The sequence below is a fragment of the Toxorhynchites rutilus genome, chromosome 3, assembly GCF_029784135.1.
Source record: "Toxorhynchites rutilus septentrionalis strain SRP chromosome 3, ASM2978413v1, whole genome shotgun sequence".
In the NCBI taxonomy this organism is placed as follows: domain Eukaryota; kingdom Metazoa; phylum Arthropoda; class Insecta; order Diptera; family Culicidae; genus Toxorhynchites; species Toxorhynchites rutilus.
Window position 1 is genome coordinate 38,791,198 of NC_073746.1, and position 25,871 is coordinate 38,817,068.

General features: G+C 40.3%; 1 protein-coding gene across 1 annotated transcript in view; it reads left to right on the plus strand.

Annotated features, from left to right (window-relative positions):
• Window positions 1-25,871, plus strand: part of LOC129773052 (zinc finger protein Xfin-like) — a 173,188-nt gene that overhangs the window by 46,822 nt on the left and 100,495 nt on the right. The window contains exon 6 of the mRNA XM_055776603.1: window positions 14,782-15,142. Within this exon, the coding sequence (XP_055632578.1) occupies window positions 14,782-15,142 (361 nt within the window). The remainder of the gene's footprint in view (window positions 1-14,781; window positions 15,143-25,871) is intronic.

A 25,871-nucleotide genomic window follows, 5' to 3' on the forward strand; every position in this document is an offset into this window, starting at 1 on the left:
TGGATAGAAATGATTCTTATGGAGGAGTACTTTTGGGGATCAAAAAGTGCTACTCTTTCTATAAAATTCCTCTCCCAGCTCTATCAGACGTCGAAATTGTCGCGTGTCAAATAACTGCAAAGAGTAAAGAACTTTGCATAGCTTCAGTATACGTTCCTCCAAATACTAACATTAGCCGTAGTCATCTTTGGAATCTAGTCTCGATTCTCTCATCCCCAGTTCTAATTCTGGGTGATATGAACTCTCATGGTACTGGGTGGGGTGATCCTTATGATGACGCCAGAGCGGCTATTTTTTACGATTTATGTGACGATTTCAACTTGACTATCTTGAACACTGGTGAAGCGACACGAATTCCAAAACCTCCGGCTCGAGAAAGTCGTCTCGACCTTTCTTTTTGCTCAAGCTCGTTATCATTGGATTGCCAGTGGAAGGTCATCAATGATCCCCATGGTAGCGATCACTTGCCAATCAGTATATCAATCAAGTGTAGCCCGCAATCCACTGAACCATCTCGAGTTCCATTTGATCTAACAAGGAACATCGACTGGCAAAAATTTGCAACGGCGGTAACAATCGGTGTCGAATCAATAGATATACTTCCACCATTGGAAGAATATCGATTCTTTGTCGATTTGATGTATAAAAGCTCACTGGAAGCACAAAAAAGAAAAGTTCCAAGTGCTCCGTTTAAAAGAAAACCAGCCACTCCTGGCTGGGACGATGAATGCACAAAATTGTATTTGAAAAAATCTGATGCTTTCAAAGCTTTTCGTAGACATGGAACATCCACACACTTCGAGGAATATTCAAAGCTGGAAATACAGCTGAAACAATTAATTAAAGCAAAAAAACGCGGTTACTGGCGCAATTTCATTGAAGGTCTTTCTCGTGAAACCTCAATACGTACCTTGTGGAGGGTAGCTCGCAACATGCGTAACCGCTCATCTACCAACGAGAGTGAAGAATACTCCAACCGATGGATATTCGATTTCGCGAAAAAGGTCTGTCCAGACTCAGTTCCAGCCCAACATACTCTTCGAGAAACGTCTCCGAGCAGTGGACCTCTGGACGGACCATTCTCAATGCTGGAATTTTCTATGGCTCTTCTTTCATCGAACAACTCTTCACCCGGAAGCGATATGATTAAATTCGTTCTTCTAAAAAATCTTCCCGATATCGCGAAAAGACGCTTGCTAGACTTATTCAATACCCTACTAGAAAACAACATTGTGCCACCCGAATGGAGACAGGTCAAAGTAATAGCAATTCAAAAGCCTGGCAAACCAGCGTCTGACCATAACTCATACCGTCCGATTGCTATGCTCTCGTGCATTAGAAAATTGTTGGAGAAAATGATCCTTCGAAGACTCGATCAATGGATCGAGACAAATAATTTGCTATCAAGTACACAATTTGGGTTTCGCAAGAGCAAAGGAACAAACGATTGTCTAGCGTTGCTTTCTACAGATATTCAACTGGCCTTTGCGCACAAGGAGCAATTGGCTTCAGTATTCTTGGATATTAAGGGAGCTTTTGATTCGGTTACCATAGAAATTCTGTCAGACAATCTGGACAGATGTGGACTTCCTGGAATTTTGAATAACTTTTTGTACAATTTGTTGTCAGAAAAGCGAATGAACTTCACCCTTGGACAACTGACAACTTCCAGAAATAGTTATATGGGTCTACCCCAAGGCTCATGTCTGAGCCCCCTTCTTTATAATTTTTATGTGAAAGATATTGACAGTTGTTTGGCAGAACAATGCACGCTTAGGCAGCTTGCAGATGATGGTGTGGTTTCCGTCAGAGGTCTCCATGCCGAAAATTTGCAAAGACCATTGCAAAATTCCTTAGATAACTTGTCTTCTTGGACAAGGAACTTAGGGATCAAATTCTCGCCGCAGAAAACCGAACTGGTAGTGTTTACTCGAAAGCGGTTCCCAGCCCAATTGCAACTTAAGCTTTTGGGCAGAAGCATTACCCAATCATTGACTTTCAAGTACCTTGGTGTCTGGTTTGATTCAAAATGCACTTGGAATACCCACATTACGTATTTGAAGCAAAAATGTCAAAAGAGGGTCAACTTCCTCCGCTCGATTTGCGGCACGTGGTGGGGAGCTAATCCGGGAGATCTCATAACACTTTATAAAACAACTATTCTATCCATTCTGGAGTATGGCTCTTTTTGCTTTCTCTCAGCAGCTAAAAGTCACCTTCTAAAACTGGAACGAATTCAATATCATTGTCTGCGTATAGCTCTTGGCTGTATGCACTCAACGCATAACATGAGTCTCGAGGTTCTGGCAGGAGTAACTCCTCTACAGAACCGATTCTGGGAACTTTCTCTCAGAATACTGGTGAAATGCGGAGTCACGAACACACTTTTGATTGAAAACTTTGAAAAAATTCTTCATCTAAATATACAATCTCGGTTTATGAGAATTTACCACCACTATATTTCGTCAGATATTTGTCTTCCATCGTTTACTCCAGACCGTGCTCACTTCACCATCAGCAGTTCCTCAATTGAATACGATCTGTCGATGAAACAAGCAATACTTGGAATCTCAGATCAGCTTCGATCAACTTACATTTGTCGCAGGTCGCAGGATCGCCATGTGGACACCCAGTAGTTTCTTTCGGTTATATGAAAAGACTTTCACGTACGCGTTCATACTGAGTCCGCCCAACTGGGTCAGACTCCCTTTTATTCAATTCGTTTATTTCTTACAACTAGCTACAACCTAAATTCTATTATTATGCGTGGTCAGGCGAATTGTAGTAAAACACATAACACATGTGTCCGAAAAGATGTCAACCGGAATCGAAAGCATAAATAGGAAACGTTTGCGCATTTGCGCAAGCATGTGTTTGTCATTAAATTCACGCTAGCGAAGCTAGCGAAGAAGTGCAAAAGTAAACAAAGGAAGTTAATGGTCAGCGCGTCATATTATGCAATAAATAACCATCGGAACCTTGGCCTGAATTTACGACATGGTTCGCATGTTTATTTTGGTTGCACAGCGTGACGCACTTGCTAGAATTTTGTTGCCATAAGGGCATGTGTATCGGGTTGTAGGTGGTCCAGTGATCCTGTTACACCTTCCCTCTTTTTGAGAATGATGTAATCTAATGGAATCATTCGTGTTCAGTAAATTTCGCCTAGAATTCGTCTGACCTTACAATTATTCTGGTTTTTGTATGTATAAACATGTTTGTTTAATATTTGGAATATGTACATTTTTTTTTTTTTGTATTCGAGTTAATTAACTAACTAATTACTAACTTGGTAAACTGTTGTAGTATACAATACAACATAGGTATTTGAATAGGTAATATTATAAACTCGTGATCGTCTGGGAATTTAATTTAGTTATGCATTCCCTTCCCCCTAATGGAGATGGGTTGCTCATTAGTTGCATTTTATTATGCGATTTTTATGTATAGTCTGTTTGTTTTTAGTTTTAATGTCTACAATTGTGACATTGGGATGCTCAATTGATATTATTTGGAATGGTCCAAGGTATATTTTATCTAGTTTTCTTCTGTTCTCATTCGTTAACAGGACTGAATCTCCTATTTTTATTTGTATTGGTTTGGCAAGTTCACTTTGTTTATCTGTACGCTTCTTTTTTATTTTATCAATTAACTCTTTAGTAGTCTTTGCTGTAACTTTTAGTTTGAACTGTAGCTCTTTGTGGTAGTCTTCGAGATTGTATATTGGTTCTATATGTGTAGGATTTTGGATATTGAAGGGTAGTATGGCGTTTCTGCCAAAAACGAGTTCGAAAGGTGTGTAGGAAAAGTCTGTGTGAGGAGTCGTGTTGTAACAGAATGTGTAGTAAGGCAGCCAGTCATCCCAATCACTTTGTGTAGGGTTGACAAATTGTCTTACGTATTCATTCAGACAACGGTGATTCCTTTCTAGTCCTCCTATGGATTGGGGGTGATAGGGTGTCGAAAAATTTTGTTTTATCTGTAATAGTCTAGATATGTTCTCGAATAATTCATTCTTGTATTCGGTTCCTTGATCTGTTTGGATAACAGAAGGAGTGCCGTAAACAAGGATGCAGTTTTCGACGAAAGCTCTTGCTATTGTAGATGCTTGTTTGTCGGAGGTTGGTTTTATTATTACATATTTGGAAAGGTTACATTGGATAGTTAGGGCGTATCTGTTTCCGGAATTTGATTTATTGAAGGGGCCAATCGTGTCCATGGATATATGGTCGAAGGGTTTTTGAGGGGTTTTGGTTTGTATATAATTTTCGTTAGATGTCGTTAAGTATTTGTTCTGTTTGCACTGTATGCAATTTCTGACGTAATCATAAATTTCTTGTTTCATTTTTGTCCACGAATAGAGTCTACTGAGTTTTTTGTATAGTCGGCTGGCACCAACGTGTCCGCCTATTGGTGTGTTGTGAAAATTTTTTAGGATACTTAGTTTTTCTTCACTGCTTTCTATCACACGCTTGGGTGTGTAGAGCACTATTTGCAAGTCTTTTAGTGAGTCGTTACAAGTCTTCTTGAAGAGTTGAACGCTGCATAATTGGAATATTGCGCTCGATAACGCTAGAGCTATCACGCTTATTCTCAGTTTCTTGGTCATATTTTCAATTTTTTGTAATAAGTTTCCTAGGGATTTTTCGTCATTGCTTGCAATTTCAGTGTATGTCGACATTTTTTCTCTATATCCTGTTTTGTTTGTTATTGCGCATTTTATTATTTCAGTTTCATTTTCACAAGTGATTTCATTACTTTCAAATGCGCGTCCGCATTGAAGTTTGGGTAGACTCTCCCATTCTCTAGGTTCGACTGCCTCGTACACTTTAAGTTGATCAGACTCGGTGTTGTCGAGTGCAGTGAAATTCGCTTTTTCGGGGTTATTTTCAATTCTTTGTGTTTTCCTAGTCATGGCTCTAGTTTGCATGGCCATCACTGTTTTCAGTGTTTCAGAGTCAATTTTTATTCTTGATAGGGCATCAGCCGTTACATTTAGTTTTCCTTGTAAGTATTCTACGTCGAAATTAAATTCCTCTAGATCCAGCCTCATTCTAGTGAGTTTTGATGAGGGGTCTTTCATAGAAAATAGGTAAACTAAAGGTCTATGATCTGTCTTCACAGTGAATTTTCTACCATAAAGATAGGGTCTAAAATACGTTATTGCCCAGTGAATTGCAGTCAATTCCTGTTCAATCGTTGATTTATTTGCCTCACCTTTCGTGAAGGCTTTGCTCGCATAGGCTATTGGAAGTTCTATTCCGTCTTGTTCTTGGGTTAATACTGCGCCACATGCCACTTGCGAGGCGTCAGTTATTAGTTTGAATTCTCGTGTAAAATCAGGAAATTGAAGTAACGTTGGTGAAATGAGTTCATTCTTTAATTTATTAAATGCTATTTGACATTCGGGGGTCCAGTCAAATTTTACGTTTTTTCTTAGCAGTTTGTTCAATGGGTGTGCTATTTCTGCGAAATTCGGTATAAACCTTCGATAATAATTACAGAAGGCTACAAAACGCCTGACTTCATCGGGAGTCGAAGGTGTGGGGTAATTTAATATTGCTGAAAATTTTGTTTGGTCGGGCTGTATGCCGACAGCTGAAATATTGTGTCCTAGGTATGTCACGTCGGGTCTAAAAAATAAGCACTTTTGGGGATTTAATTTTAGGTTATACTTTTGTAGTTGTTGAAATACATTTTCTAAATTGTTGAGGTGATGAGTTACAGAACATCCAACAACGATTATGTCGTCAATATAAAGAAATGCACATTGGGGAGGTAGTCCGCTGAGAGCTATGGACATCATTCTCTGGAAACTGTTTGGGGATATATTAAGGCCGAAAGGTAACCTAGTGAATTCGTAGTGGCCGTTAGACGTTGAAAATGCTGTGTATTTTTTTGATTTGTCGTCAAGTTCTATTTGGTGAAAACCTGACATTAAATCTAATGTGGAAAAGTATTTTGCTCTACCTAAATTATCAAGGATTTCGTCTATTCTTGGAAGTGGAAATTTATCTGGTGTAATTTTTTTGTTTAGTTGGTGGAAATCAACCACCAATCGCCATTTCTTATCTTGGTTGTTAGATTTTTTGGGAACCAGTAATATTGGTGAGTTATATGGTGAGATGGAATGTTGAATTATTTTATTATCGAGCATGTGATTAATTTGTTTATTTATTTCTGTTGTTTGGGCTTCAGGTGTTCTGTAATTTTTTATATATACTGGAGTTTTGTCTTCTAAACATATTTTTTGCTTGTAGAAATTGTTTGTTGTTAATGTATCTTTTTCCAAAGCGAAAATGTCGTTATAAGTTGTACAAAGTTTGATAAGTTTAGTTTTCGCATTGTCTGGTGTGTTTTCCAGTTTTAATTCTTTGAGTAGTTGGGTAATTCTATTCGGAGAATCCTGATTTATTGTTGTGTTAAGTTGATTAATGGAGTATTCGCTTAAAGGTATTGCTAGTGGTTTGAAATCTGTTGGTATTGTTGTTTCACTTGTATTAGTGTTTATGAGATTAATATATGATGAATTTTTAGAGATTATTGAGTTTGCGCAGAATAGGCCTGGTTTAATTTCTTGTGCTATTATGACGGTATCCTCTTCTATGTTCGGTAAGAAAAATTGTTTTATTAACTGACATCTTGGTGGGATAACGTAATTATTATCCCAGTTATCTTGAATTGGTATCTCTATCTGCGTATTATCATAAAAGAATGTCATTAGCCATGTTTTCAGACATAGGTTACATTCAAATTTGGTTAGAAAGTCTCTACCTAAGATGCCATCAGCTTTTATTGGAAATTTATTGCTGACGATTTGGAATTGATGTGGAATTTCTATGTCATTGAATATAATGTTTGTGCATGTGCTTGCAATTGTTTCTATTTTTCCTTCTGTAACTCCGTTAATAATGCATTTATTGTTGGTGTCTATTATTTGCTTTCCGTTAATTGGGTCTTCTTTGATTATAGAGATGTCCGCACCTGTGTCGATTATTAATGTGCATGGTCTTTTAGTCATTTGCATTTTTAGGGTGACGAACATTGAACAAGTTACGTCACATTTGTAAATGTTTAACATCGGTTTCCTAACTGTTGGTTTCCCTCCAATGACATAACCGGCTCGGACTGGAGGTCGTCCGTCGGAATTTCTTCGTTTCCCGTCAATCGGATGTATTGTACCGGACGGTTAAAATTAGCATTGTGTTGGTTGTTGTGATATCGCTGCGTGTTATTATTTGTAAATTGACCTCGAACTTGGTTCTGTCGGCCCTGGTTGTTATTATTTCTTTGAGGAAAAGTTGAGTTGTTGAAAAATTGTGCGTTTCTGCGTTGTTGATTATTAAAGCTGTGTTGGTTTCTACCTCTGTTGGTAGAATTAAATGGATAACGCTGATAATTGCCCCTGTTAGCAGGGTGGTTGAAATTGTTATTGTATCGATTTGTGTTTCTGTTAATTTGCGAATAGGAGAGAATGTTAACGTTCGAACTTGTGGAATTTTCTTCCAGTGCTTTTGTTGTTGCATCTGAAAATGAGTTGAAAGTACCCGCTCTGATGATTAGAGAGGTTTTTTCGTTTTTCAGTCCGTTAGCTAGGCTTTTTATTCCTTCCTTTGTTGCCAATGATTTAGCAACCTGTGTTGGAACTTCAATTCCGATGTACGCATTTTCTAATTTGTTGACCAGTATTTCGAGATCTTGGCAAAAATTTTCTATATTACCATTTTGTCTCAGACCGGTCATTTTTGCTATTATTTGAGCGGGGGGTGTGGATTTAATTGTCGATTTAAGGGTTTGAATGATTTCTTCCAAAGAAGATGGTGTGTCGGGGAAGGCATTTCTAGCTCTTCCTTCGAGTTTTGTTAAAATAACTGTTATGATAGTCGTTTTATTGTCATTTGTTTCTAGTGTTTTTACTAGGTTCAGTGCGTCCAAAAATGATTTTAGTTTGTCGATTGTTCCGTCAAATTGAGGGACTATGGAGGAAGTGAGTTTAATAGTTTCTGGAAGGTTTGCCATTTTTGCTTTTATTTTGTTCAATCCTACTGTAAATAAAACCGCTAGTCCAATCTCTTTTAGGCTACGTCTTTTATACTGTTTATTACTAGTTATAGTTTCTCTAATATTTTGGATAGCTTCTTTAGCTGTTGATATGTAGTGGGTGCAGTCCGATCCCTTAATAGTATTTATATTTAGTTTTAAAATTCGTTTTACTTCGGCATATAATTGCTCTGCTTCTTGTAGTTTAGCCCTCAATGTAGTTTTTCTAAGATTTTTTTACTATTTCTTGTTGGATCGTCTTGTTGATTGTTTGTAGTTTTTGGACGTTTTTATGTAACTTAGCTGTAGTTTGATCCATCTGGTTTTATACTAGGTCGGACGCCGCTTGCATTTTACGTGCCGCCTCCACAGCTTGAGCTGTTACCCATGTTTTGTAGGCTTTAAAAAGTTTCATGAGCGTTGTTATGATAATTACGCCTAGAAGAATACAAAGGATTGTTCCTTGGTATTCGTGCATTTGACCATGATTTTCTAAGTGGTTCAATATTTGGACCTGAGGGTCTCCTGTATTTGCTACAGTTTTAGAGCTAAAAAGACCCATGCTGGTCTCAAAACACATTGGGCAACAACATCTGCTATATGCAGTTGATCTATATGTTTGTGAAACGGTCTAGTATAAGAATTTAATGCTTTTGTGTTTTTTTTTTCTTTTTCGTTATTAGTTTGTTTGTATTGTCCCCTCATCTCACCGTCGCCCACCCTCGACAGCTAGTCGAACACCAGATGCTATCCCTGGTCATTATGCACAATGCTACAGTGCGTGCGGCAACCCTCGGTTGAGACAATGATACCTCATATCCATATCCCTAACCTGACCCGTCCCACAAAAATTGTTGCCCCTCTAACCTCGAGTAAACCGCGAGTAATCGGTCGAAACCTACTAAACATAGATTTAAGATGAAATTTTTGTATAAACAAAACTTGAGTTAGCGGCTCCGCAAAGCTTATGCGATTGAGCCTTACAAATAAACGAATTGGAAAAAAAAAAAAAAAATATTCAAAATAAAACAAACTACTTACCTACGAAGTGCGTCGCTTCCTCAAAGGAAATATGGTGACAGCGAGCAGAGGCTTCACAGTTGCTCAGATATGACAACACTTGAACTAACGATATCAAGTTAAATGTACTGATCTCTAGAAGAATATCTGAGATATGTGTTCGCGAAGTTTTGGTAATATGTATTAAAAATGTGTGCATTCTACCAATGTTTTTTTTTTTGGCAGACTTATCTCACTTCTTAACTAGGCGAACCTAGCCAGAATTTTCACCTGCCCCCGGGCTTCTGAATGCCAAAGGGGGACTAGGCTCTGCGGAATGCACGTATCTGCATGCTCGTGCTGTTTTAGTCCTGACCGAGGAATTGTCGGACAATCGCGCAGGTGCTAAGGATGACCGACTTTTGGATGCCGGCCAATTCCTTCTCGATGTTCAACACCTTTAGCGCTTCCAGAAGTGTCTTCGGGATAATTCCAGTTCCAGAGAGAACGACTGGAACAATTCTTGGGACCTCCCTTAGCCCCCACAGTTCCTTGAGCTCCACGGCCAATGGTCGGTACTTGCAGATTTTGCGACCGTGGGTCTCCTCCAGATTCTGGTTCAGTGGAATAGCGACATCGATGATGGTGACTTTGCGGTCGCTCTTGTCGTAAACCATTATATCTGGGCGGTTGTGGTGGATCGAGAGGTCGGTCAGAACAGTGCGATCCCAGTACAGCTTGAAACGGTCATTTTCCAGGACAGGTGCAGGCAGGTACCGGTAGTTTGGTACGTTGTCTTCCAGTAGAGCACATTGGAGCGCCAGTTGTCGATGAACAATACGGGCCACGTTGTTGTGGCGCTCGGTGTAGGCTGCGTTGGCCAAAACGGGACAGCCTCCCATAATGTGCTCTATGTTTTCACCTGGTTGATGGCACATCCGGCAAATGTCATCAACGTCTTGATGCCAGACGTATCGCCTGCAGTTTCTCGTCGGCATTATCCTGTCCTGGATGGCTATCATGTCGGCTTCTACTACTGAAGAGAGTTCACCACGCGTTAGCCACAGATTAGATGCGGCCTTGTCGACGTGTGGCCGGTCCAGTTGATGGGGGTGGGCACCATGCACTGCCTTCTGCTTCCAAGCTGCAATCTTCTCCTCCACTGTCTGCAGATTGCAGTTGAGTTGGTACTCCGCTTGCGCCAAGTGCAGAGCGCTGTATCCTCTGTCGGCGGCGCAGACAGCCCGGTATAGCGCGTTTTGGTTGGCGCGTTCTGCGAAGTACTCGCGCAGTTGTCGTACCTGGGCAACACACAGTGCAGAAATGTCGACGATTCCAAGTCCCCCTTCTTTGCGTGGTAGTGAAACTCTCTCCAGTGCCGATTGAGGATGGTGCATTCCGGCCTCTTTGAATGCTTTCCTCATCCTCCTCTCAAGGTCCTCTAGGTTAGTTTTGCTCCATTTGACTACACCAAAACTGAAGGTCAGCAGGGGAACCGCGAATGTGTTGATCGCGCGTACCTTGTTCCCCGCGTTGAGGAAAGTCCTCAGGACACAGTTCACTCGACTCAAGAACTTGTCTCGCAGCTCCGTCTTGATGTCGGAGTGGCGAATCCCGGTGAGCTGTCGGAATCCAAGATATTTATAGGATTCGCCACGAACCATGTCTCTTATAAACTCGCCGTCATAGACCTCGTAGCCTCCGGATTCGGTAAGTTGTCCTTTCAGCAGGTGGACACAGCGACACTTGTCGAGGCCGAACTCCATACAGATGTCCCTGCTTATGTCTTCGACAACCCGGATAGCTACACCTAGACGCTGACTTGAATCAGCGTAGACCTTGAGATCGTCCATGTAAAAGGTATGGGTCACTTCTTCGTGGGCGCCGTCGCCATACCTTATTTTATAGCCATGACCGTTTCTATTGAGCGTCCTACTGAGGGGGTTCAGTGCCAGACAAAACCAAAGCGGGCTGAAAGAGTCGCCTTGGAATATCCCCCTCTTTATCTGCAGCGTTCTAGACTGCAACACATTTTCCCCATCACTGAGGTGCAGAGACGTACTCCACTGCCTCATCGCATGCTGCAGGAACCTAACGACGACGGGATCAATTTTGTAGAGCTCCAATACCCGGACGAGAAACGAGTGAGGTATGGAGTCATAAGCCTTCCTGTAATCGATGTAGGCCATACTTAGGTTCCGCTGGTTATATACCGCCTGGCCGACTATGGCTGCGTCGATGATGGCCTGGTCTTTGCAGCCATGCGTATTTTTCCTGCATCCTTTCTGCTCTTCTGCGATGATGTGATGCTGTTCGCAGTGAGCAGAAACTTTGGCGGTAATTATGCTGCTCAGTATTTTGTACAGACTCGATAGGCACGTTATCGGTCTGTACTTTGATGGGTTCAATGTGTTGCTGTCTTTCGGGAGGAGGAAGGTGACGCCACGGGTGGCGAATTCAGGAAGGTTGTGTGGGTCACGTAGCACCTTGTTGAAGCACTCAGCTATCTTTGGATGTGCGACGGTCAGCTTCTTGTGCCAAAAGTTCTGGACACCATCGGGGCCCGGTGCTGCCCAGTTCCTCAGGTACCGCGAGGCTTCGCGGACATCGTTCTCTCCGACGATGATAGCTGGCATCTCTCCAATTTCATTTTTTTTTTTTTTTTTTTTTTTTTTTTTTTTTTTTATTAAGAACTGCTTATATATATAATGATTTCAGGAGCTCACCCGCCTTGCTTTTCCATCCGGCACCTCTGCATGTGATGGCTGCTTCCTGTCTGACTTAGTTGATTTCCTTCTATGTTGACGAGGGGGTAACACTTAGCGATGCTGTGGTGAAGTAACGCTACTGCTGCAGGTGGTACCAGTACGATTGCAAGTACCAACGGAATCACTGTATTGCGGGAACGCCTCTTTAAATGGGAATGCCTTGCTGACCGTTGAGGCTACCCAGTGGTGTGTTTTAGCGTCATGCCCTCGCGCACCTGTTTTGCTGCTTTCAATATCGATTCGCTGATTCTGTCATGCGTCTCATTTATCAGCACTCACAAATCACAAATCACTCTCTTTGTTTTTTCACCAGCACCAGCTAAAATAATTTTTTTGTCTTTTTGTCTCGCGCTGGGCCCCGACGGCTCGGTGGTTCTGATGTAAGGATAGGTTTGTTCAGTTAATGACTCTTTAAGGATTAGAGCACTTGCAGTTCAACGTAAACATCGATCGTGAATCAAACTTCTCAGCAGACAACGATGGCACAAACAAATGAGCTTCTCCAACCGACTCCGTGCAGGAATCATTTTCCTTCAACATGCTTTCCACTTTGCTGTATATGCTCGACAGCATGTCTTTATTGTTCAATCAATCCGGAACAAGCGATTCATTGTCGGAATTTTCTTCTTCTTTCACTACAATCTTTGACCAACGTCTATCACTCACTTTATTCTTTCGAGAGAAATAAATTTGTAGATCACTGTTTGCACCTTAATTTGCTTAATTGGTTTCTGTTCAGTCGCACAACAACACTTTCCGGCTCACCCTTAGTACCGCACAGATCACACTAGTCCCGGTCTCGGTCGCCATGTCGCAGGTCGCAGGATCGCCATGTGGACACCCAGTAGTTTCTTTCGGTTATATGAAAAGACTTTCACGTACGCGTTCATACTGAGTCCGCCCAACTGGGTCAGACTCCCTTTTATTCAATTCGTTTATTTCTTACAACTAGCTACAACCTAAATTCTATTATTATGCGTGGTCAGGCGAATTGTAGTAAAACACATAACACATGTGTCCGAAAAGATGTCAACCGGAATCGAAAGCATAAATAGGAAACGTTTGCGCATTTGCGCAAGCATGTGTTTGTCATTAAATTCACGCTAGCGAAGCTAGCGAAGAAGTGCAAAAGTAAACAAAGGAAGTTAATGGTCAGCGCGTCATATTATGCAATAAATAACCATCGGAACCTTGGCCTGAATTTACGACATGGTTCGCATGTTTATTTTGGTTGCACAGCGTGACGCACTTGCTAGAATTTTGTTGCCATAAGGGCATGTGTATCGGGTTGTAGGTGGTCCAGTGATCCTGTTACACATTCCCCGTATTTTTAACCGAAAGTACTGAAAAGTCAATTGCATGAAAAGATACTTCACTGATGGGTCTCGCCTCAATGGATCCACTGGCTTCGGTGTTTTCAATGAAAATTCGAGCGCCTTCCGTAAACTGCAGGAACCTTGTTCCGTTTATGTTGCTGAGCTGGCAGCAATCGACTTCGCATTGGGGATGATCTCCAACAAGCCTGCAGACCATTACTTCATTTTCTCGGATAGTCTCAGTTCGCTTGAGGCTCTCCAGTCGATGAGAACTAGTAGGCACCCATCTTATTTCCTCATAAAAGTGAGGCTGCAGATGAGTGCACTGATCGAAAGATCTTATAAGATAACCTTTGTATGGGTCCCCTCTCATTGCTCAATTCCTGACAATGAGAAGGCGGACACTCTAGCAAAGGTGGGTGCCCAGGAAGGCGAATTGTTTGATAGACAGATTTCATACGATGAATTTTTCCAATTACTGCGTCAGAGTTCCCTCTTGAGTTGGCAAACCGATTGGGACACTGGAAGTCTTGGGCGGTGGTTATATTCAATTATTCCAAAGGTTTCTTCGAGAGCGTGGTTCAAAGATTTGGACGTAAGTCGTGACTTCATTCGTGTAATGAGTAGACTTATGTCCAACCACTACTCGCTAGATGTGCACCTCCACAGAATAAATCTTGTTCAAAACAATGTCTGTCGGTGTGGAAACGGTTACGATGACATCGATCACGCAGTTTGGCAATGTACGGATAATTACGCAGCCAGAGAGTACCCTATGTTCCTGTTAGAGACGTGTTGGGAACTCGCGACATCTGCTATATGCAGTTGATCTATATGTTTGTGAAACGGTCTAGTATAAGAATTTAATGCTTTTGTGTTTTTTTTTCTTTTTCGTTATTAGTTTGTTTGTATTGTCCCCTCATCTCACCGTCGCCCACCCTCGACAGCTAGTCGAACACCAGATGCTATCCCTGGTCATTATGCACAATGCTACAGTGCGTGCGGCAACCCTCGGTTGAGACAATGATACCTCATATCCATATCCCTAACCTGACCCGTCCCACAAAAATTGTTGCCCCTCTAACCTCGAGTAAACCGCGAGTAATCGGTCGAAACCTACTAAACATAGATTTAAGATGAAATTTTTGTATAAACAAAACTTGAGTTAGCGGCTCCGCAAAGCTTATGCGATTGAGCCTTACAAATAAACGAATTGGAAAAAAAAAAAAAAATATTCAAAATAAAACAAACTACTTACCTACGAAGTGCGTCGCTTCCTCAAAGGAAATATGGTGACAGCGAGCAGAGGCTTCACAGTTGCTCAGATATGACAACACTTGAACTAACGATATCAAGTTAAATGTACTGATCTCTAGAAGAATATCTGAGATATGTGTTCGCGAAGTTTTGGTAATATGTATTAAAAATGTGTGCATTCTACCAATGTTTCGACAACTATAGATTTGATAGCTCCATTACGAGTGATTTCTTCTAGTGTATAACTCATGTAACTTGAGATAAGTCATATCTATTTTTTCTGAGTGTAGATGACTAGTCTTCCTCTGGGATGTAAACATTCAGACATCCTTTGGTTCGTGACGGCACTGTTATCTCTTGTGTTTATAAAAGTTCAGTAAGCAATATTTTGCTTTAAAAAGCGGCTAAAATGGTAAGGTGTGCCGTAGTTGGATGCAAAAACTACGAAGGCGATAATCATTGTTTGCGAAAGTTCAAATACTTCGTGTTTCCAAAAGATGAACAGTTGTGTCGCGTGTGGGTAGAAAAATGTGGTAAAAATGATTTCGACCCCAAAAAAGCTAAATTGTGCAGCAATCATTTCGGTGAAAATGATTATCGGCTGAAGGATGTGATGTTGAATTCGGACTGGTCGAAATGGAGGCTGAGAAAAGGAGTCGTGCCGAACCTGAATTTGCCAAACAATGACGATTCGGGGCAGGATAACATTGACAAGGACGATCGGAAGAGAATCGTACAGCAAGCGATTGAGGAACACGAGCGGTAAATATTTTTTATTGTAATTTATTAATCTTTATTTTTACACTATGTAAACTGATCTGTTACTTTTGCATAAGCTTAAAAATCACGATAGAAGTGACGTTTATCGAATTATCGTTCATGCAGTAGAGTTCATTTTGAGTGTTATATTGAAATAAACGAAATAAAATATCAAAACAAAAACAAAGAAAAATATTTACAGAGATATAAACTCGAATTCTTACGCCACCATGCAGACCCCTTTTCCCCGGTTTCTCCGTTTTTTTTAGAATCGTTTTTTTTAGAAATCTGATGGTTTCTAAGGGCGAGGACTTAGTGATCGCTTGCTATAACATTCTGCTCGCTTTAGATCACGCGTTTTTTGACGTTCAATAATATCACAATCCCGTCCATTCTACACGTAAACAGCCCAGCACAAGGATATCAGATTGAAATGTTGTGGGATATTTAATTTAGTAAAAAAAATATAAGTATGAGATATTTCTCTCAAAAAAAAACTTCAACCGATCGTTAACGATTTTGCAGTTGAGTTAAAGAAAAAGTTGATGAAGAGAAATCGATCAAGTCACTTACACCCTTTCATTCTAAGCCACTCATATATATTCAAGTATCTTATATGCCTCTCTATTCCACGCGGCGAATGGCGTGAGATGGCTCAAGTAACGGTGTTCGCAAAGTCGAATGACATGACTCATCAGAATATTTATTTGAACATCTTAAAGGCTGATTTAGACGATGCCAGTCAGCGCTCTAGTTGAAGTATCCAGTGAACAGAGAACAGACACTCTGTTCAAGTTACTTGTATCAGTATTGAACAAGTAATTGGCCTCTAACTTGAACAGAGTGTCTGTTCTCTATTCACTGGATACTTCAACTAGAGCGCTGACTGGCATCGTCTAAATCAACCTTAAGTTGAAGGTGGAAGGAAACCATCGTAGTATAGGTAAAAGCTCGTGTTTTAATGGGGTAATAGTGTTTGTGAGGGAAGAGCTAATCACACGTAAATAGATCAATTCTCGCGTAACTTTTGAAAAGGTCCTAAGTAACAAATGTAAACAAATCGAGTTAATGGATGCATACTATTAGTGCTCAATAATTGAACGCAATGCGAAAACAACCGTTCAAGTATCTATCCTTTTCACCTTTTTATTACCGATACAAAAAATGTCCAATGTACAGATTCGAATTTTAAGCACTCGACTATTACTTCGGACGCCACTTTCCTCTGACACTCGATACGTCCGAAGTAACAAAGCGATCAAAACAACACGAAGTTGCACTTCGGACATTTAGAGTTTTTGTTATTTGTTATAGTGCAATTCAACGAGTTATAACAATAATGATTTAGCACGAAATGCAAGTAATTGAAGCGTTGTTCAGTAGTTATATGCAAATTGTCATCGTACAACGTAATTTGTCCAATGTACGAAGCGGTCACTCAAAACGTCCAATGTAACATTTTTCGCTCGGAGGTTTCAATATCAAACTAAAATCACATAACAACAGTTACGATTGGTTTTGCGGAGTTATTATTGACTGCTAGTGGTAAAAGTAGTGATAAAGATCGACTCCTTTTGAAACAATTCGCGGAACAATGTTCCGATATTCAACTTCGTTTTTCTCGAGTTGATGTGAATGCTACATAGGACCTTTTCAAAAATAACGCGAGAATTCACTTATCAGACTGTGGGCGCTTCACTGACACGAGTCTTAAGGTGGCCGTACACTGTTTGCCCGGAGGTCAAATATTTGATATTTTTTGACAGATAAGTTTTGATTTGATATTTGTACAAACACCATTTTGTTTGCCACTCTTCAATTTTCAACAGTAGTAAACAATATCAAACACCGAACATGGAAAAAATCAACTGAAATATTCAAGGTAACCTAACCATATACCGACAGGTTCGAAGAACAGACTGAAAAAATATTTTAGGCATCCAATAATTGAATATTTGCTTGTCGTGTTTTGTGTAGAATATATTTTATCAGTACACGTTGGACAAAATTTATCTGTCAAAAAAAGTCAAATATTTGGCTTCGGTCAAACAGTGTAAAATGTAAGGTGTAAATGTATGAACGATGTGCTCCGATGAACAATAGCAAATATGAATATATATAGAAGGTGTATTTGCATATAAAGTAAAATTCTGATCATACGCGAGCGTAACATGAGCAAATTTATAACAGGCGTATCGGGGCTCTTTTGTTTTAACAAGTTCTTCTGCAGTGGAGGCGATCTGGCGTAGTGGTAACATCTATGCCTCTCACGCTGAAGGTCACGAGTTCAATTTTCACTCCCGACATTCTTCCAAAAATGGAAGTAAAAGTGACGAACCAGTCAAATGAGTTGAAAATCACTATAATACAGATAAAAAAAAAAGTTTTTCTGCACAGTACTTCGATGTTGATAATTCCTTCATATTTACCTTCGTTCATCGTATTTTTTTCCACATATTCACGTCGGAGAGCTTCAACCCTTCTCTCCGTTGGCCGAGGCATTTTGATTAAATGTGATACTTTTCCGTTTAATATTTTCGACAGCAGAGGCAGCCGTGGCAGTGTTTCGAGCTCTGCAATAGAATTTTCTTAACCAATGTTAAAGTTGCTAAAACTTACTTTATAGATCCATTAAACGTAAAAATATTATTTGTATTGATATCAACACAATTTTATTTTATTGATTTTCGTGACATGAAACGCTATGACTCAGGAATGACATTTTATTGAGTGGTTTTTATAACTGTTTCGATGATGTTGTCTGGCATCAGTGTCGAAAAAATAACGATGCTTTCACCAATACAAACAAACCCATTGCGGAAAATTGAAAATTCAACTTTCAGAGCACTAGCTCGAGTTTTCATCTGAGACGGCAGATTAAAATTCAATATCTTGTGAGTAATCGATTAGAGTTTAGATGATATTACTTAATGGGAAGTGTGCGAGAACGATTATTTTCTTCATACTGTTTTGCAAAATTATAGATTTTCGGGCGAGGGGTAAGGGATGAAAGGGAGATGAAAGAAATGAGCGCCACTGTGACTTCCTTCCACCTTCACCTTAATGGAAAATACTGAAGTGTCAGTGTCAGTGAAGTGAAGTGTTGAAGTTACCAAGACAATAATCCACAACCAAGGCACATAAAGTTTGCGCATGGTTGCATAACAATTGCTCAAAAGTTATCGATACTCCCCCACAATCTATCGACATCCATCCCAGTAAAAAAATGTGGGAGCAATCTGGGTAGGAAAGTTAGAAACCATGAGATTTCTAAAAATAACGATTTTAAAAACCTCTTGTTGAATGAAAGGGAGAATATCTGTTCCAAATACATAAAAAAAACTGGTAGATAACGGGTAAAGGGAGATAACAGGGAGATCTCCTGACTGTCATATGATACTATGACTCTATCTAAATAGAAACCTTGTTTTCGATTCTCAAAAGAACGAAAAAGAATTATAGGAGGTTGTGTCCAAGATACGACCGCATTGTTGACGTAGAACTACGGTGTTATTTTATATAAGTCTCTTGTTTATACCTTAGGATATTATTCTATAATGCTGTGAAATTTTCGAAACAACTGCTTAGTAGAATAATCTCTGAAATGATTTTTTCATTGTAGATTCAGTTGACGATAATTGATTGATGTTTCATTCTTGCCCTCGCAAAACAATACACTAGCTGATCGTATGTCGCAATCTATTTCATGTCAATGCATTGAAAATTTTCCACGAACGCTATTCCGGTGGCCTTTTTCGCAACTGATAGATTCGGCTACAGTCGATTATATACATGTTACACCAGCACCATTATTCCACATCTCATAACTACATCAATATATCTTTGGCACCGCATGGAAACAACAACAATGGCAACACTTGCAAGTATCAAATATCATGCTACATGTTATTTAGTATTGCCTCAAAGCAATCGCACCTCTAGGCATCGTTCGTACAACGTAAACAAAGCGCCAAACAAGCGTTCGCCATAGAATGCATACAGAGCCATACTTTGGTGGCTTGAAACTACTAGGAATATAAACACTTCTCATCATTTTGCGCTATACTCAAAAGAAACGCTTCTGTTAATATTACTGGCCTCAAAAAAAGTTGCATTACTTTCTCATGCTCGAGAGAAGCGCAACTGTCACCCTTAGTGGAGTAATTGTTGCTACTGGTAAGCGAAACCTAATCACATACAAAATTCCAGAACGACATTTACTTTCTTGGTGACTAAACATGCGAAATAAACTCTTCTTGTTAATATCAACAACGTCGAAAACAGTAGCAATGCTTCATTATGATCAATATTAGCGCAAATGCAATCCTAGTGAAAGGCAGTTTTGCGACTGGCACGCGAACCTAAATAACTTATAACATTCCAGTAAGACATTCAAGATGCTTGGTATTCCCCAAATATTTTTTGGAACACAACCTTAACGCCTGCTTCGCCATAACGTCAGTTTAATGCATTGATGCATTCTCAAAGGCACCAAAGAAGCCTTTATGATGACGGAAAACAAACAATGTTAACTGCTTGGAAAAAGGCTGAATTATGCCACACAGCTTGTACTCTGCTGTAACACCCATCGATGCGAATTCGCTGATGAGTTTGTCAAGAGCGACCGCCTCTTCACCACCAGCGGGGAAAACTTGATTTTGGTTGCTGCCTGGGTAACGGCGTTCACATTTTCGACTGACGCTCCGAAATCGCCTACTTCGCTGTTGTTCGATGTGGTGTCATACTCGCGAAGGCTCGGTTCAGTGCGAGCGCTTTTCACTGCACCAAAATCGCGTGCATCATTAGATGACGCTTGCCTCGAAATTTCATTGCCCCTGGCAATGCGTTCGTTTTTTTGCAGGGCTAGAGCCTGCCTCCCTCTTCTTGCTCATCACACACTACGCGAAGCGTTCAATTTATGACGCGGGAAGAAAAACACACGATATGAATAACGAATAACGGACAGAAAAAGCAATCGACGATATCCAAGTTGGATTACCACTGGTGGGGTCCAATCTTAGATCGAAGCGCAGCGAAAGCAAAGTGAACTGAATTGCTCAACAGTCCGATGTCGAATGAGAGTTTGCCTCAGCGAGATTCACTGTTTATACTCTAGGCAAGTATTCCCCTTCATTCTTCTACTTTTCCTTTGTTCACGGAGACTTAAAATCCTACGATTTCCCCTTCGTTGGTCGTCGATAAGTTGCTCATTATTGACAGCTCTGTTCGGGAAAGCACACAAATGGACAGAACAAATGTATGGGAAAATGGAAACGCCTAAAGTTTTCATGAATTTTAACCATTTACAAACCAGGGGATTCTAATGTATAGCATATTTAACAAATATTAGGGAATTTCCGATTCGTTTAGTATGTAAATCGCTAAAATCCGTTCGCGGCAAAAATAGTTATTAACGTTAACTTTATTTCATGAAAACGTGACCTGTTTTCTGATTTGGCACCCTTAATGAAAGACGTAGTTCTACGTCAAAAGATCTGCATGGTGGGGTACGATTTCAAGTTTATATAACTGATTTTTCCCAGATTTGATCCAGAGCATGTTTGTTTCAGAGAAGTGCATGCGATGAAGTCGATACATTCGATGCAACCGATGGGAATTCTTTGCAGGATTTGTGCTCGACGGCAGCCGAGACATGAAGCTTTTGTTTCCATTCAATTTACCACATTGGAATACGATCCAAAGAAAGTAGACGGTAGAACGCGGCTCAATGTCTCGAAAAGGGATTCAGGTTGTTCTTTGGAAAAGACTGTAGAAGAAATCATGGTTGATTGTCTCGATTTTAAAGTAAATGGATATGTTTCCGCTGTTCTTATCCAAATTGTTATAACTGTGTAATTTTAGGTCAAACCTGATGATAAACTTCCACAGAAGATATGCAACATTTGTCTAGGGAAATTGAAAGAATCGTGGGAGCTCAAGCAAATTTTCAAGGCAAGCAATGAATATCTTGAAAAAATTATTCGCACAACGACCGTGATTACAGAACATGAAAATGAAGAAGTAGATATATCAGATGATGAGTCCTCTGATGAGGAAGAAACTAGAGTAGATGTGAACAAAAAAGATCCACCAAATTCAGAACTGTGGTGGGTGATGTCTGATTTGTCCGAGGGTCATTACAAATTGATTTCCAGTGACGATCCCCGTTGGGAGCTGGTAGAAGTAGACGACTTCTGCTGTTGTGGATGTTTTCGATTTTTCAACTACAAGTCTGACCTAGAGCAACACTGTAAACTCGTTCACTGTGTTGGAAAACTTGGGAAGAAAACAAAACGCTATGAGTGCGGCTCCTGTTTGAAAGTTTTCTCCGGCACAGATGCATTGAATTTTCACCAGAGAATGGCTCGCTCGAAAAAACTATTTCACTGCAAATGTTGTAATGCGTTGTTACCGAGTAAGCGACAGTTGGATGCACACTTGAAGCTGCATGCCTATATGAAGCCAGAAACCGTTCCCACAACTGACTCCCATAAAACAAATGCAATGACATCGAATGAAATGGCACCAGTGAGTTCTGCGTTGGAAATCAACATAATGAACGAATACCAGCAAGAAGATTTCATGGAACTGGAAATGCTCGATGACGATGAAGATATTGGTGAAGAAGAATTGCATAGTTCAAGGAAAAAATCAAAGATCGAGGAGTTTACTGCATATGAAGATGACAATACGCTGAGCGCCAACGAGGAATACATTGATGAGGACACAAACTACGACCCAGCTTCGCAGCAATCTGATGATTCTGTGTAATGTTGCTTCGGCGGTTTCTTCGATTGTGCGTGAATGCTGCAGCTTTGTTCGAGTTCTCTACGTAAGTCGCGGGGTTATCGTCGTCCAATATATGTTATAGTTGATAATTTGTCGAGCCGAGTTAGCTTTTCTATGCATTCAAAAAAGCACTACAATAGCAATTGAGAAGGGAGATCAAGAGACAACAGTTGAACCATCAATTCTGCTTTTATTGGGGAAAATTCTTGTTGTGGAAGTCACAATATTGTTAAATATATTTTGAAGTATTTCAAACTCCGATAATAAAGATAATAAAGATTTTTCGGATAGCATAAATAATTTTTTTATTGCTTTAATTGCATGATTAGACAGAAAAAGGCGTAGCTCTACTTGGTAGCAAATGACTGCACATTAAGGCCCATTTATACGTTGCTAGTAGCTGACTTGACAGCTATTGATCCGTTGGACTCGCTTGACAATTGGTTGACTCGCCTTGTCCGTTCACACAGTGTGAGCTGCTGGCGAGAAACTAGATACTACGGCACGGGTTTACCAGGGATGCTAGGCGATTTTTCAAATGTCCATCAAATAGTCAGAAACAGCAATCAGGTCCGAATTTGTCAGATGATTGATCCGAAATCGACTTCTTTATTGGCAGTTTTCGTTTTAGGTTTTCAGTTGAATGTATCATTACACAATTTTATAGCGAAACACACGCTGATCGTGTTTAAAAATATTTTGTGCTGAATTTCTTTGAACTGAAGGTACTATCCGAAAAAAGCAGAAAGGAAAAATGATTTGGGCCAGGAATCGGATGCAAAGAAAAGGAGCAATAAATACAATATTGAAGGAACTCTACGATGAGTTTCCCCGAGATTACAGAGCAGTGTTGAGAATAACACCTGAACAAGTGGAAAACCGTTGAATTCAATTGCTCCACGAATACAACGCCAAGATACACTCATGAGGGATGCTGTACCCGCAAGAGTGAAATAAGAAATGACATTGATGTGACTTTCTTCTGGAATATCGTTCAGATTGTTGTCGATATTTTTTAGAATCTCGAAAGCATCCATAGCTAAGATAATTCCGGAAGTATGTGATGGTATAAATAACTGTCTAAAAGTTTTTTTTAAATTTTATTTGTTTCGCCTTTCCAGCAGCTTCGTGTACCAATTTGTGGAATGAAAATGATAGTAGATTTGCAGGTGGAATAAATACACGTCAAAAATCAAATAATGAATGAAAATGTACTTTTTTAAATCGAATATTTATTCTGTTCCTCAGAACAATACTTTTTTTTGCAAATTGTGAGTGAGTTTTGAATGAAAATTGTGCCTGATAATGATTCTATATTAGAGATTCTCAAGAAAACTATCTCAAAAAGAAAGCGTGCCCCGCCAGCGTGCAAAACAAAATAACGTTATCGTTTAGAAACTATGAGGGTTTTATTTGTTTTTCCAATAATTTTCAAACCTATAAATCTTCGCATATTTTCAAATATATTGAAAATAGAGACATTTCTTTACATTTGGCATCCCTGATTCGAACGCTAAATTCTGTTGTTGACGTTTTGAGGGATGCGAGTGCGAGTAAATTCAAAAAACTTTGAAGTAGCTCGCACGCCGGATCACACATGACACTAACTGGCATGATGTGTTCACACGGTGTGAGTAGCTGCACTGCAGTAACTGACTAGACCGAATCGTATGCTTACTCGCACCGTCTGAACCCGGCTTTAGTGATGACCTCCAAAAATTTTGATCCTATTTACTAATTATTTCCCATAGTGTAGAAAATAACTGAAGACTGTTTTAAGTGCGATTCACATACGACAGCAATGTCACGTACACGTAAACGTTCCCTCATGCATTTCTTATGGAAACAATCACATTACACCGGCTACGTCACGAATCGTCAGCCAACGTTCATCGTTGCCGACCAGCAACATTTGTAGATAAAACATGTTGACGGAGTGCGATTCACATACAACATCAAGTCCTGCTCCACCTGATTCAACTTCCTCGCTCGTTGGTTTCTTCTTCCTTTCGTCTCCACCGCATTCGAAGCGAACACCATCTTTGGATCTTTGCGTGGCTGCTGTCCGGTATTCTAAAAACATGTCCCACTTTTTGGTTGCTGGATTCATCTGAGAGTTGCTCCAGTTCGTCATTCATATGTTGTTCTCTTGTAAACCGTGTAACTGTTGGCGTAAGTGCATGGGTGAGATGCACAAAACTAACGCGTCTTATTCCGTCTTGTTTACAAACTAAAACGGGATGTACCTGAGCGTTGATGAGCGTGAGATTTCACCGCTTCATACCTGAGAGAGAGGAGCCAGCTGAATGACAGATAGTTTGCTTTCTTTTTATTCTTTTTACGCACTATCACCAAGAAAATTCAAATCGGACAATTTCAATCAAACAAGTTTTTTTTTTCCAAAATATATATTTTTATCAAGGCTCATATGGCGTTAGCCTGACGGGGCCGGAGTTCAATATTTTGACAGTTTTTCTTATTATCTATGTTAGTAATATGTAACCGATAACTCGCGGTCGGCTCGAGGTTAGTATTACAAGTGTTCTCGTAATTGGGATGTTGCTGTCTCCAATGCTCTGTACGTGTGCCCGACACGGGATACTTCCTATTGGGATGCAGCTGACCATTAATCAGCAACGCCCCCCTAGTCTTCTTCTTCTTCTTCAATGGCACTAACGTTCCTAGAGGAACTTCGCCGTCTCAACGTAGTATTACTTGCGTCATTTTTATTAGTACTTAGTTGAGATTTCTATGCCAAATAACACGCCTTGAATGCATTCTGAGTGGCAAGCTCTAGAATACGCGTGATCACAGTGCAAGTCGGAGGAAATTTCTTTGACGAAAAATTCCCCCGACCAGAACGGGAATCGAACCCGAACACCCGGCATGTTAGTTATGACGCTAACCACTCGGCCACGGGAGCACACGCCCCCCTAGTATGTACCCCATATCTAGCGTGGTGCGTCTTCTCGACTCGAGGAATCCAGGATAGAATGGTCACTAGGCGGCGCAATCATCAGCTCGTGTAGAGTTGTCATGAGCGGTACAACCTTTGGCTCTTGTTGAATCATCAGTGGACTGCACAACCTTTGGCCCGTGTATCTGTAAAGAGTGTGTGTATGTATTGCCGCGACTAAGTAAAAGTTTATAGATCGGATAGGAGGGATATGAAACAGGGACACAACGAAGGAAACATCATTAAACGTTGACATCGGCGTTTCTGAGGAACAGGTATAGATGAAGCAGAAGATCAGGATCACGGCTACCTAAGATATCCCGGACGGGGATATCCGATTGTCTGCCTTGTGCTCTCAGTGCTCTAGAGAGCTGAGAGCGAGCAGCATGGAACCGGATACACGACCAGACAACATGCTCGATGTCGTGGTAGCCATCGCCACAATCACAAAGATTGTTTGCTGCGAGCCCAATGCGATAGAGATGCGCGTTTAGGTTGTAGTGATTGGACATGAGCCGAGATATCACGCGAATGAAATCACGACCTACATTCAATCCCTTAAACCAAGCACTCGTCGAAACCTTAGGGATAATCGTGTGTAACCAACGACCGAACTCATCTTCACTCCACATGCGCTGCCAACTAACGAGTGTGTCTTGGCGAGGAATGTGAAAAAATTCATATAGGCAATTTGCCTTTCAAAAAGTGTGCCTTCTGAAGCGCCCACCTTAGCTAGCGAGTTGTTGTCATTCGTTTATAAGAAAAGTGTTCAAACTTGACGTGAAAATTTGTTTGTGAGTACATTTGTGCATTTTTATCTCCGATTTGATGTTTAACGTAGTACTACGTCTAACAGGAATATATGGGGGGGAGGGAAATTGAACACTTACATGATCAGGAAATAAAGTATGTACCAGGTCAGCCCACATCATGACTTCCAGCAGCATCGGCTCATTCGAAAAGTTTTTTTTTTACTTTTGATAATTC